Source organism: Saccopteryx bilineata, chromosome 9 (assembly GCF_036850765.1).
Source record: "Saccopteryx bilineata isolate mSacBil1 chromosome 9, mSacBil1_pri_phased_curated, whole genome shotgun sequence".
NCBI classification, from domain to species: domain Eukaryota; kingdom Metazoa; phylum Chordata; class Mammalia; order Chiroptera; family Emballonuridae; genus Saccopteryx; species Saccopteryx bilineata.
Window position 1 is genome coordinate 4,003,268 of NC_089498.1, and position 13,477 is coordinate 4,016,744.

The 13,477-nt window shown below is 49.5% G+C and overlaps 1 protein-coding gene across 3 annotated transcripts in view; it reads right to left on the minus strand.

Annotated features, from left to right (window-relative positions):
- Positions 1 to 3,086, minus strand: part of N4BP1 (NEDD4 binding protein 1) — a 40,516-nt gene extending 37,430 nt beyond the window's left edge. For all 3 annotated transcript variants that reach the window (XM_066244189.1, XM_066244188.1, XM_066244190.1), the window contains exon 1: positions 2,638 to 3,086. In XM_066244189.1, coding sequence (XP_066100286.1) covers positions 2,638 to 2,835 — 198 coding nt within the window. In that variant the 5' untranslated portion in view covers positions 2,836 to 3,086. The remainder of the gene's footprint in view (positions 1 to 2,637) is intronic.
- Positions 3,087 to 13,477: the final 10,391 nt, after the last annotated feature.

Here is a 13,477-nt window from a genome sequence, read left to right on the forward strand (position 1 = left end):
AGTTTGCTTTCCTGTTCTTCATTTTAGAAATCAAATTAATGCTGTTCTCTTCCTCAAAAGATGGTAAAACTGCAAAACAAATTAAAAACGAAACGCCCTTGAGTGCGGTATTCAACTTTTACCTGTGAGTCTCAAGGGAAAAAAAAAGAATTTCTTAGAAGTGGGAGGGTTGGATTATGACTAACACGCATCACAAAGATAAATGAGTGGGTGACACATACCCTGAGGTACTGTGAGACACACCTTTTCCAACTAGCTAATGCTAAGCTGTGTGGCAGGGACAGGCAAGGAAACCGGAGTGGGAAGGTCTGGCGGGACAGGAGGCCCTTTCCAGGCGGGGGTGGGGTGGGAGGGTGAGTCCTGCAAGAAGCTGAACTGGGAGCAGGCAGTGTGCACAGAAAGAGAGACTTAGACTTCAGCGGAGGTTCAAACTGAGAGCAGCTGGAGCAGACATTGGGAAGATCAGATGGGGCTGGGTTAATAAGTTTTGTAAATCAGAGGAAAAGTTTAGCGTGAAGGAGAGAGGCAACAGGAGACCCTTGTAGGTCCCAGAGCAGAATGACTTTCTGAGGTTCAGCCTAATGCAAGTGGTGTCCGCAGAGGGGGAGAGGTGCGTGGGCAGCGAGCGGTGGCACACACCAAGAATGAAGGTCTTACTTGCAGCAACGGTAATGAGAAGGGGAGGAATTAACGCTGGTAAGAGACCTTTTAAAGGAATACTACAACTCAGCCAGGTCTGCTTTTTAGCCTTAAACACTGGGAAGAAGTTAGGTCAGTTGTCTGGAGTCAGACAAATGGTTCAACACCTACAACGTTCTAAGTTAAGCTATGGAGAAGAATCGTACAATTAAGTGTCCTGTCTCTTCTAAACATGTTAAAAGCAAGCATGGGCGGGGGGAGGCGGAAGAGGGAATGGGGGGATAAATGGTGATGAACAGAGACTTGAGTTGGGGGTGTGAGCACAGGATACAATATACAGAAGACGTGTAGAACTGTGCACCTGAATGCCATGAACCAGCACAGCTAGTAATTCCAGGTCCTGAGTGGGAACGGCGCGGAATTAAGAAAATAGGCTTAAAGAGAAAAAGGGTGGGGTTGGGAGGCCTCTTCAATGCTGATGGCAAGAACAGAGCCATCACCTCTCCACTCCTCTACCTGCTTTATTTATAGGGCAAAGTGAGGCCATTAGCAAATCAGAGATCTCTGATCACATTTCCAAGGCAACACAAGAATTCTACCAAGTGCAGAAAACCCCCACCATACATAACGTCTTAACTTCACAAGACAAAGGATGTAAAGGAAATCGTCTCTAGTCTTTCCGAGGGACTTGGGGGATAGAACTGAATATAAACAATCCAGCACCACAGCTAACATAGAGATGTGGGGGAAAAAAAAAGTCTTTAGCAACTTCACAGAACAAGTGAGGTGGGGGGTTGGGCAGACTGTCAGCTTACTGCCAGCTCCCACACCTCTGAACCCCAAAAATCTAAACTGCAAAGACCCTGTTGGCTTTCGGTCCCCAACACCTGAAACCTATACAATTTTGTTAACCAGTGTCACCCCAATAAATTCAGTAAAAAGTCAAAAGCAAACAAATGCTGCACAGGTTTATATGCAAGAAAATAAATAAAAATAAATAAATAAAAGCGTCCAGTCTTTTTAATCTAAGCAAGCCAGGAGTTACAGCTAATCAGATTCTTTGAGAGCACAGTGAAATTTCTGAAGTAGGGTGCTGAACAAGGATCCCACCCCAGAGGGCTCACCTTTGGGAGACAGGGCTCTGGAAAGACCCTCTAAGGCCTCACTCCCGCCCGCTGCACAAACTCCATGGAAATAAACTAGAGAAAGTTGGACCTTGGGGGCGGGAGCGGGGGTGGGGGCAGATGAAGGTCTCCAGCACCTAGAAGGCTAAAATGCTGATCTAGAGCGAAGGTGAGTCACCTCTTCAAAAGTTTCAGTTTCCCCAGCTGTTAAAGAGAGGAAGAGGAGGATGCAATCTAACTCAGTGGATTTTTAAGGTCTGCATCCGACACTCAGCATAACGTCTGATGTGCTTGCTACGGCCAATAAATAAACGTTAGCTGTCCATTATTTCAATACAAGAAACGATGCCATGCTCAGCGCTTATTATTACACATCCCAACGTCCTCATCTATTTTCCTTGCGTCCGATTCTCAAAAGGGGGGAAAGGAGCGGAGACCCCCAAAGAGGTTCGGGGGCCCCCTCCCGGGAATGGAGGCCGGGGGAAGGGAGCGCGGCCCCGACGCTGGACCGGGAGGCTGCGGGCCCAGCGGCCGCCTGCGCAGCGGCCCGAGCGCGGGGGAAAGATAACCACGGCCACGGTCGTGGCGCGCTCGCTCCGGGCCAGCCTCCGCCAGCGCCGCTTTCCAAAGGGGGAAACTGAGGCGCCGCAGGGGCCAGCCGCTCGCACAGGGTCACATGGCCCGAGAGCCGAGCGCGCAGGTCCGCTGCTCCGGAGGCTGCGCTCTGCCCGCCCGCGCGCTGCGCCCCCGCGGAGGCGCAGGCGGGAGGGAGCGGCGCGCGCGGAGGGGCGCGAAGGGGAGGGGGCTCCAGGCCCGAGCGCGGGCCCGCGGCCCGGAAGGCGGCGCGCGGGGCCGGGGGCGGCGGTGGACTCACCTTGGCGCTGTGCACTGCCTCCTGCGCCCCGCGGAGCTGCAGCCAGATGCGCGCGGGCAGCGGCTGCTCGGCCCCGAGCGCGCCCAGCACGGCCAGGCTGACGCCGAACAGGCCCTCGATGCGGCCGCGGCTCCGCTCCAGCAGCGCCGCCTTCTCGGCGGGCGCCGTGAACTCGTCCAGCACCGCCCGGGCCGCCATGGCGGGCGCGGCCTCCCGCGGGGGCTCCGGGGGCCGGCGGCGGCGACGCCCCCTCAGGGTGCTGCGCCGCGGTCCCCGAGCCCGTCCGGCCGCGTCGGCACCCCGGGCCGCCTCGCCCCCGCCCCGCCGCCCGCCCGCCCGCAGGCCCGGCTACACCATCCCGCCACGGCCGCCGCGGCTCGCCGACTGCGGCCAGGGAAGCCCTCCGCCACTTTGTCGCCGTCGCCGCGGGCCGGGCCCGCCGCCGCGCATGCGCCCCTCCCGCTGCCGTCATTGAGCCTCGCCGCCCACCAGGGGAGGGGATAGGGCGGGGCGACAGAAGTGACGTCACGCGAGGTGGCCATGTTTGTTGAGGGCAAAGCCGGGGCTCCGGAGAGGCGCCCGGGCGGCCCTCTTTGGTGAGGGCACGACGCTGCCGGATGACCTGTTGCACCGTGAATTTCTAGTTTGGCAGATGGGGAAATTGAGGCTTGTTGCCTGGAGACGGTACTGACCCCAGTGTCACACAAAGACTTGGCTTGCCTTCAGACGCCCTGAAGCCCAAACTAGGGCCCCAGAGATAGAGTTATCTAGCTTCTCAGACAGGCAGATTGATGGTTCTGATAGAATAGGCCGATAGGCATAAACAGAGCAGAAATGATAGGCCAGGTATGAATGTCACCAGGGCAGAAAGTCCTGGGTGCCTAGCAACAGGCACAACTGGGAAAACAAGTATTATAGGCTAGGACCTTAATGCAAGTGTGACCTTTCCTTCCCTTGCATGTCACTAGTGATGCAGTTGAGACACCCCACCCCAACCTTTCCTCCCCTAACATATGGCTAGTTGTGCTATTTAGACCACCCCCCACTGTAAGAGGAACAAGGGGCCAGAGCAGAGCCTCACAACTCCCACACAAGCCCTTACAGACTACTCCACTAAGTGTTAAACCCTCAGGACAATGAGGTTCTGATCAGCATCAATCTTAAGAACAAAGCCTCAGGTCTGTTGACCACAGAGACAGAGTTTTAATCTAACTGGAGATAGCATCTGGGCCTCAGTTGGATTTCAGCTCCAGGCCCAGAAAATTCACAAAACCAGTCCAAAGTGACATCCTAGTTGACATGTGGATCAGATATAATGACTAATTACCTTCCTCCCCTAGCACTGACCAATTAGTAGAGACTACAACCTTGAAATGACACAACTGGGAAGCAAATGAATATGCTATTAGGACCGGCCCTAAAATCTCTGTCCCAATAGAGCCCAAGCTCTATGTCAGGGGTCCCCAAACTACAGCCCCGTGGGCTGCATGCGGCCCCCTGAGGCCATTTATCCGGCCCCCACCGCACTTCCGGAAGGGGCACCTCTTTCATTGGTGGTCAGTGAGAGGAGCACATTGACCATCTCATTAGCCAAAAGCAGGCCCATAGTTCCCATTGAAATACTGGTCAGTTTGTTGATTTAAATTTACTTGTTCTTTATTTTAAATATTGTATTTGTTCCCATTTTGTTTTTTTACTTTAAAATAAGATATGTGCAGTGTGCATAGGGATTTGTTCATAGTTTTTTTAATAGTCTGGTCCTCCAACGGTCTGAGGGACAGTGAACTGGCCCCCTGTGTAAAAAGTTTGGGGACCCCTGCTCTATGTCCATCAGGAGTTCCTGATTCGACTTCCCCATGCACTGGGACACTCCTGCTTATCAGCAGGGCTGGCAGCCTCTTCAAGACTACTCTTGAGGCAGCTATGAGGATGCTACTGTTAAGTGCCACCAGAGGAAAGACACGACCGACACACAAATTAGTTGCAATAATCACACAGGCAATTTATTACTCACAAATCCTTTTGGCGTGCCTGGGTATAGCTTAAGGGGGCCCCGTCGGCGTGCTCCTCTCAGTGGACTTTGGTCAGAGCTCAGAGTGGTGGCGTGAAGACAGTCCACATTAACGTTGGAGTCTGGGCTACTACTGCAGCACAGGGCCCCTCAGCTTTAGTACCCTTTCTGGCCAACGCCTTCTAACAGGTGTCAATCTACAGGATTATCACCTCAAACCACCTTTTTGGAAGTTCTTCGCAGGGAATCCCCTCTGTCAATCTAGTGAAATGTTTATATCAAAACACTTTAAGATGTTCTTATTTAGCCTGAACAGGCGGTGGCACAGTGGATAGAGCTTCGGACTGGGACGCAGAGGACCCAGGTTTGAGACCCTGAGGTCACCAGCTTGAGTGTGGGCCCATCTGGTCTGAGCAAAGCTCACCAGCTTGGACCCAAGGTCGCTGGCTCCAGCAAGGGGTTACTCGGTCTGCTGAAGGCCCACGGTCAAGGTACATATGAGAAAGCAATCAATGAACAACTAAGTTGTTGCAACAAAAAACTGATGATTGATGCTTCTCATCTCTCTCCATTCCTGTCTGTCTGTCCCTATCTATCCTTGTCTCTGACTCACTGTCTCTGTAAAAAAAGAAAGAAAAAAAAAAGATGTTCTTATTTACATTATGTTGGGCAGATGAAATATATTATGCTCACTTTGCTAAAGATGGTGCTGCCCACATGGAAGCCGTCGCCCAGGTGATATTAATGTGTGTCGGGGGCGGGCTGTGGGCAAGCAGGATCCTTGTAGCCTGTGGCTTGGTTTTAGGACTAAGCCTTTCCCACCCTTTTTGATGTGGGGTGGTGCAATCCCATCATGCCTCAGATAAGTAACTTTGTATTAGAGACTTCCCTATTTTGTATATTGGATTAGGAGTTTTGTTTTCTGCACTATAAAATGGGGGCAGACCGGGAGCTTGCTCTCTCTCTGTTCCTGAGATTAGCATTAGAGCAAAGAGCAGAAAAGGGGAGCAGAGAAAGGCCATGTGGAGGAGGCCAGGAGAAGCAGCCAAGATGGCGGAGTGTTGAAGAAGAAGCCAGTTTGTTCAGAGTTTGTGCAGAGAGGAGATGAGGAACAGAGGTGAATGAATCTGGTGAGCTAGAAACCTTTGATTCTAGGAAACTTGGATAAGTTAGTAGCTTTGTGAGAGCTGAATGAGTGGGTTTTGGAGCCCAGTGTGTGTTTTACTTGCCCGCCAGGTGCAAGCTAGGATTAAAGACGATGGCTCATCAGTTCTTGGCTCCGTTGTTTCATTACCATCTGTCCGAATCCGATGCGAACCTGCATGGGTTGGGCGGCTGTGATGGTGGCCGTGTATACTGGCTTCATACATTAACACCAAGCCACTACTTATCTAGGTATAACTTCACACACATACTAACTGGGCCCTGCTTGAAAGTCAGTCTGTTTATCACACTACAGAGTTATGGCACCAAGTCACTATATTAATTCCTATCCAAATGGCATAACTTCATTTAATTTTAATTATTTTTAATGCCATTTTAATTACTTTTATATATCTTCCATATTTTTTATATTTCTATATATTTAATTACTATAACCTTGTATTACTACAACAATCTCCACCTTTAAGAAACAAACAAAAGCCATTTAAGACAAGGGACAACCAAGTGCTCTGTGGTTCTCGCTCTCTCTCTCTCTCTTTCTCTCTCCTCTTCCCTTTTTCTAGAGCACGCTCATACCTTTCCTCCTTTTTTTTTTTTTTCTTTTTTTTTTTTTTTTTTTTTTACAGAGACAGAGTGAGAGTCAGAGAGAGGGATAGATAGGGACAGACAAACAGGAACGGAAAGAGATGAGAAGCATCAATCATCAGTTTTTCGTTGTAGCACTTTAGTTGTTCATTGATTGCTTTCTCATATGTGCCTTGACCATGGGGCTCCAGCAGACCGAGTGACCCCTTGCTCGAACCAGGAACCTTGGGTCCAAGCTGGTGAGCTTTGCTCAAACCAGATGAGCCCACGCTCAAGCTGGCAACCTCGGGGTCTCGAACCTGGGTCCTCTGCATCGCAGTCTGACGCTCTATCCACTGCGCCACTGCCTGGTCAGGCTCCTTTTCTTCTTAGGTGCATATACTTTGCTTTCTTTCTCCTAAGTGCCAGTGGCCCTTCTTTTGCCTCTGCCGCTTGTTTTCTGAGCCCACACAGCCCAGCTGGCTCACTTCTTCTACCTCTGTGACTTTCTAAATAAACTTCTGATGCCAGAGTTCTTGGCTCTGAACTTTTTCTTAGCTGAACTCAAGGGCTGAGGTTTATTTTTTATATTTATTTATTTATCTATTTATCTATTTATCTATTTATTTATTTATTTATTTATTTATTTTTAGGTGAGAGAATGAGAGATAGTGAGGCAAACTCCCGCGTGCACCCCAAGCAGGATCCACCCAGCAACCACATCTAGGGCTGATGCTTAAATCAAATAAGCTATCCTCAGTGCCTGAGGCTAACACTCAAAACAATAGAGCCATTGGCTGCAGGAGGGGAAGAGGAAGAGAAGGGGGAGAGGGAGGGAGAAGAAGCACATGGTTGCTTCTCCTGTGTCCTGACTGGGAATCAAACCTGGGGTGTCCATACTCCAGACCAATGTTCTATCCACTGAGCCACAGGCCAGGGCCAAGGACTGAGGTCTAACACATCGCTTTTAGCAGTTCCCTCCATCCTCTTCTCTCTCCTTTCTCTTCCTCCCTCTCCCCCTACCTATCTCCCTCTTTTTCCCTTTCTTCTTTTCTTTTATTTCCCTCTTTTTTTACCCCTCCAACCCCCTCTTATTTATTTATTTATTTATTTATTTATTTATTTATTTTTACTAAAAATGGTAACAGGAAGAAAAAATGGGAGTAATTAGTAAGGAGTTTTGATGGACCAGGGGTTGGGGCAATGGATAAAGCGTTGAACTGAACATGGAGGACCCAGGTTCAAAACCCTGAGGTGAGGTCGCTTGCTTGAGCACAGGTTCATCCAGCTTGACCACAGGCTCGCCAGTTTGAGCCCGGGCTTGCCAACTTGAGCATGAGGTCATAGCCATGACCCTGTGGTCACTGGCTTGAGCACAAAGGTCCCTGGCTTAAAGTCCAAGGTCACTTACTTGAGCCCAAAGGTCACTGGCTTGAGCCCAAGGTTGCTGGCTTGAGCAAGAGGTCATTGGCTCTGTTGGAGCCTTCTAGTCAAGGCATGTTTGTGAAGCCATCAATGAAAAACTAAAGTGCTGCAACTACGAGTTGATGCTTCTCATCTCTCTCTCTTAAAAAGAAGAAAGGTATGGATAAAATATTGAAAAGAAAACAATTAAGAAAAATTCAGAAAAGTGATTTCCTCTGGGAGAAAGGGAAGAGAATGTGTTATAAGAGAGGTACAAAAAGTGGGGATTAAGGACTTATCCATGTTTTTATTGTGGGACTTGGGCAAATACACCCTAACTTCTTTCCAGGTCTGTTTTCCCATTTATAAAATCAAGGGTCGCACTCAGTTATTTCTAAAGTCTTTCCCAGATCGAAACATTCTTGAGTCCATGAAAACAGATTGTGAAAGACAACATGTTGGTTTCCTTTCTCTGGGCTAAATGTTGTCGATATAGTAGATAGGGGCCATGGGAATATTACTCCTCTATGTCCTAATTTCTCATCTGTAAAATGTGGTTAACAATAATACTTCCTATTGTTGTGAAAATTAAATATAATACTGAGGAATAGAGTGAAAAAATAAAAGAGTCACTCTACTCAATTAAATTGTTAAAGTCAAGTAGGTTAAGGAAACAATTCTATTCTTTTTTTCTTTTCCAAGTGAAAGGAGGGGAAACTCCCAAATGCCTCCCTACTGGGATTCACCTGGCAACCCCGTCTGGGGCCAATGCTCTGCCCCTCTGGGGCCATGCTGCAACCAAGCTATTTTTAGCACCTGAGGCAGAAGCTCCATGGAGCCATCCTCAGCACCTGGGGTCCATGCACTGGAACCAATTGTTGTCCATATAGTAGATTGGCTGCAGCCAATCATAGCTGTCCTCTAGGACAACACCAATTTTTTTTTTTTTTTTTTTTTTTTACACAGAGCAATGGCTGGGGTTACACAGAGCAATGGCTGCCAGAAGGAAAAAGAGAGGGTAGGGAGGGGTAGAGAAGCAGATGGTTGCTTCTCCTGTGTGCCCTGACTGGGAATTGAACCCAGGACACCCACACACCAGGCTGATTGATGCTCCAACTCTGAGCCAACCAATCAGGGCCAACAATTCTATTCTTGTTTTAACTAGTTCCAGAACTTAAACATCTAAACTTTCCAGTCCTGTGTCAGTGGCTAGATACACATCAAACCTCCAGATAACCCTCAGATTACCCCTAAAGGACTAAGAAAAGAATGTTTATGTATTTAGACCATCAGTCATTCAAAGGATTACCATCTGAGACCAACCAGAGCAGGGGTTGGGAACCTATGGCTTGCAAGCCAGATATGGCTCTTTTGATGGCTGCATCTGGCTCACAGACAAATCTTTAATAAAAAATAATAATAATGTTGAAAATATAAGACATTCTCATGTATTATAATCCATTCATTTCCTACCGCTCATGTTCATGGTTGCAGGTGGCTGGAGCCAATCATAGCTGTCCTCCGGGACAACACCATTTTTTTTTTTTTTTTTTTTTACACAGAGACAGAGAGAGGGATAGATAGGAACAGACAGACAGGAATGGAGAGAAATGAGAAGCATCAATCATCAGTTTTTTGTTGCGACACTTTAGTTGTTCATTGATTGCTTTCTCATATGTGCCTTGACTGTGGGCCTTCAGCAGACCCAAGTAACCCCTTGCTCAAGCCAGCGACCTTGGGCTCAAGCTGGTGAGCTTTGCTCAAACCAGATGAGCTCGCGCTCAAGCTGGCGACCTTGGGGTCTCGAACCTGGGTCCTCCGCATCCCAGTCCGACACTCTATCCACTGCGCCACCGCCTGGTCAGGCACCAAATTTTTATTGGATAATGCCTAACATACACGGGTCATTGTGTGGCTCTCACAGAGTTACATTTTAAAATATGTGGCAATCATGGCTCTCTCAGCCAAAAAGTTTCCCTACTCCTGAACCAGAGGCTAAAATGCAGGACAGATTCTTTTCAAGAACGTACTTTTTCTCTGTAAGAGTGCTCAGCGTTTCTCCCTTCTTCGTAACACTCTGTGTGTGGCCTCATCGTGGATCCAGTTTGCAAACCCCAGTAACCCTTGAACAAATCTTTATTACTTATTTCTAGCTGAAGCCTCCTGATTCATTTACGCTCAGTCAACAAGACCTGGACACAGTAACTGATGACTAAATATTAGCTCTAAATTAGCAATATTTAAGGCTCCATGTTGGTCAAATAAGTTTGTAAATATGATGTATATGTTTGCTCGCTTATAGTTTGCATTGGGTGTGGGGGACAGGCTGTAAGCACGAAGGGTCGTTATAGCTTAAGGCTTAGTTTTAAGACTAAGCTTTTCCCCACACCCTTGACTGATTGCATGATGTGGGGTAGTGCACTCTCATGAGCAGGGGTCCCCAAACTATGGCCCGCGGGTCACATGCAGCCCCCTGAGGCCATTTATCCGGCCCCCGCTGCACTTCCGGAAGGGGCACCTCTTTCATTGGTGGTCAATGAAAGGAGCACATTGACCATCTCATTAGCCAAAAGCAGGCCCATAGTTCCCATTGAAATACTGGTCAGTTTCTTGATTTAAATTTACTTGTTTTTTATTTTAAATATTGTATTTGTTCCCGTTTTGTTTTTTTACTTTAAAATAAGATATGTGCAGTGTGCATAGGGATTTGTTCATAGTTTTTTTTTATAGTCCGGCCCTCCAACGGTCTGAGGGACAGTGAACTGGCCCCTTGTGTGAAAAGTTTGGGGACCCCTGCTCATGAGGAATCCCATTATGCCTCCCAGATAAGTGACTTTGTATCAGAGACTTCCTTGTTTGTTTATTGGATTAAAGGTTTTGATTTCTATACTATAAAATGGGGCAGAGGAGCCCATGCTGGGGGAGAGCAGAGAAAGGCCACGTGGAGGAGAGGAGAGGCAGCCAAAATGGTTGAGTGCTGAAGGAGAGGCCAGTTTGTGCAGAGTTTGTGTAGAGAGAAGGAGATGGGGAACAGAGGTGAATAAGGCTGATGAGGTAGAAAACTTTGAGTCTAGGAAACTCAGATAAGTCAGTGGCTTTGGGAGCCCTGAATGGAAAGGGAAGTGTTTTCCCACTGTGTGTATTTCCTGCCTGCTGGGTGCGAGCTAGGATTAAAGCTAATGGCCCACCAGTTCTTGGCTCAGTTGTCTCACTACCGTCTGTTTGAATCAAATGCGAACCTGCACAGGCCAGGTGGCTGTGATGGTGGCCGTGGCTACTGGTCTTACACTCCATTATTGTGGAAAAGCTCTGTGTGGGTGATGCAACCATAACCAGGGGCCTGGGAGCCTCCCCCCAACCGTGTAGATTCCCCCTTGAGGAGAAAGGGGCGCTAGAGGTGTTGCAGTTGGAAATGCCAAGAGGGAACGGGAAGAGGAATTGACCAAGGTGAGACCTCTCAGGGATCCTGACTGCTGGGGTTTTCCATAGGCCTCAGAATCGCTGGCAGGTGCCCCTCCCACCCCACTCCGTGCCCCAGGGAGAGATGACTCAGCGTAGGGAAGGGAGCTCCTGCCCTTGAAGACCAACAACTTCCTGCTCCCCTGGGCTTTTCCCCAGGTGTCTACACAACCAGGGGCCCTTCCTCCACCAGCTGGAGGACCTGAGATTGGCTGAGTCCGTTCAGACGGGGTGCCGCCTGCTGATAGACCTGATAGACCGCAGTCGGAGCTGCAGTCAGAGCTGCAGTCAGCAGGACATGTTATTTCCTGTCTTCCCACTGCACTCCCCTCACCTGGAGTTGCTACTGTGGCATGATTGCACAGGGCTTTCCCCAGGCGGTTCCTGTGTGATTGCAGTGACTTCCCTTCGGGTGACCTTTTTTTTTTTTTTTTTTTTTTTTTTTTTTTTTTTTGTGACAGAGATGGAGAGTCAGAGGGACAGATAGGGACAGACAGACAGGAAGGGAGAGAGATGAGAAGCATCAATTCTTCGTTGTTACATCTTAGTTGTTTGTTGATTGCTTGTTCATTGATTGCTTTCTCATATGTGCCTTGACTGGGGGTGGGGGGGCTACAGAAGACTGAGTGACCCCTTGCTCAAGCCAGCGACCTTGGGTCCAAGCTAGTGAGCTTTGCTCAATCCAGATGAGCCTGCACTCAAGCTGGCAACCTTGGGGTTTCAAACCTGGGTCCTCCGCATCCCAGTCCGACGCTCTATCCAGTGCACCACTGCCTGGTCAGGCTCGGGTGACTTTTTTTTTTTTTTTTTTTGTATCTTTCTGAAGCTGGAAACGGGGAGAGACAGTCAGACAGACTCCCGCATGCACCTGACCGGGATCCACCCAGCACGCCCACCAGGAGGCGATGCTCTGCCCCTCTGGGGCGTCGCTCTGCTGCGACCAGAGCCACTCTAGCGCCTGGGGCAGAGGCCAAGGAGCCATCCCCAGCGCCCGGGCTACCTTTGCTCCAATGGAGCCTTGGCTGCGGGAGGGGAAGAGAGAGACAGAGAAGAAGGAGAGGGGGGGTGGAGAATGGGCGCTTCTCCTGTGTGCCCTGGCCGGGAATCGAACCCGGGTCCCCTGCACGCCAGCCCGACGCTCTACCGCTGAGCCAACAGGCCAGGGCCCTCGGGTGACTCTTAATTGCTTAATTGTAAGGGGTAAGAACAGGCTGCCTTGAAAAGCACACAATAGCCCCTCCGCCACCCCCCACCCCCAATAACCCACACTAAAACAGTAAAGTAGTGCCTACAAATACCCAGAAAGAAAGCTGGACCATTCTACTGTATCCACAAGTCCCTGGCTCAGTATATCACCAGAGAGACAGCTTAGGGTTAGAAGAGTTGCCAGTTCATATCTGGTCAGCCATTTCCCTTTAGGAAACTCTCAAGATTTCCTGAGTACAGGGAACAAGGAGAGAAGGGGAAATAGAGAAATCCCCTTTTAAGAAACTCCCTTGCTTCATGCAGTTTCTCAACCACAACTTCCCTCCGTGGAGCAGCCTTGCCATGCTGGCTGGCCTGACCAGCCCGTGACAGCTGACGCCAGGGATGACGCCGCCATGGAGCCTGTGCTCCAGACACTCCGCCTGTATTTTCTCTAATTCATGACAACCCCGTGTGAAGGTGTGAGAGAGCCCGTTCTTACCCCTTCTCATTTTAATGGGGATGAGAGGGGCTTCCTGCTCCATCCCCCAGGGTGGCTGAGCCAAGGGGAGAGGGTCTTCCTGCCCCTTCCCCTAGCATGTCCCACTTGGAGGCATTCATCTGCCTCTCCCTGTCTCCCCCAGGGCAGGAGGAAGACTTCTCCAACCTGGCTGACTGGTGACTTTCCGAGAAGGCTCAGGGCTGGGTTGGACCATGTGCTCCCAGAGAGGGTGTGTTATTCTCTGCTGTTCTGTGGTTGCTGACTGTGTCTGTGACTGCTTGAAGTGTTGTCACCTCAGCCACATCCTCTGGTCCGGCCTTGTCAGTCACAGAGATGACATTTTGATCTCAACTTGTCTGACGCCTGCTTCTGTTTCTCAGTTCTGAAAGCAGGAGGGCAGAAGGAGGGGTTTATTTGGCCTCTGAAAACTCCAACCCTGGTTGGTTGTTGTTATGATCACTCTCATGTTAAAGAAGAGAACCCTGAAGCATAGAGAGGTTCTGGAACATTCCACAGAGCTGGTCAGTGAAGCAGGAAGAGCAGGCATTTGG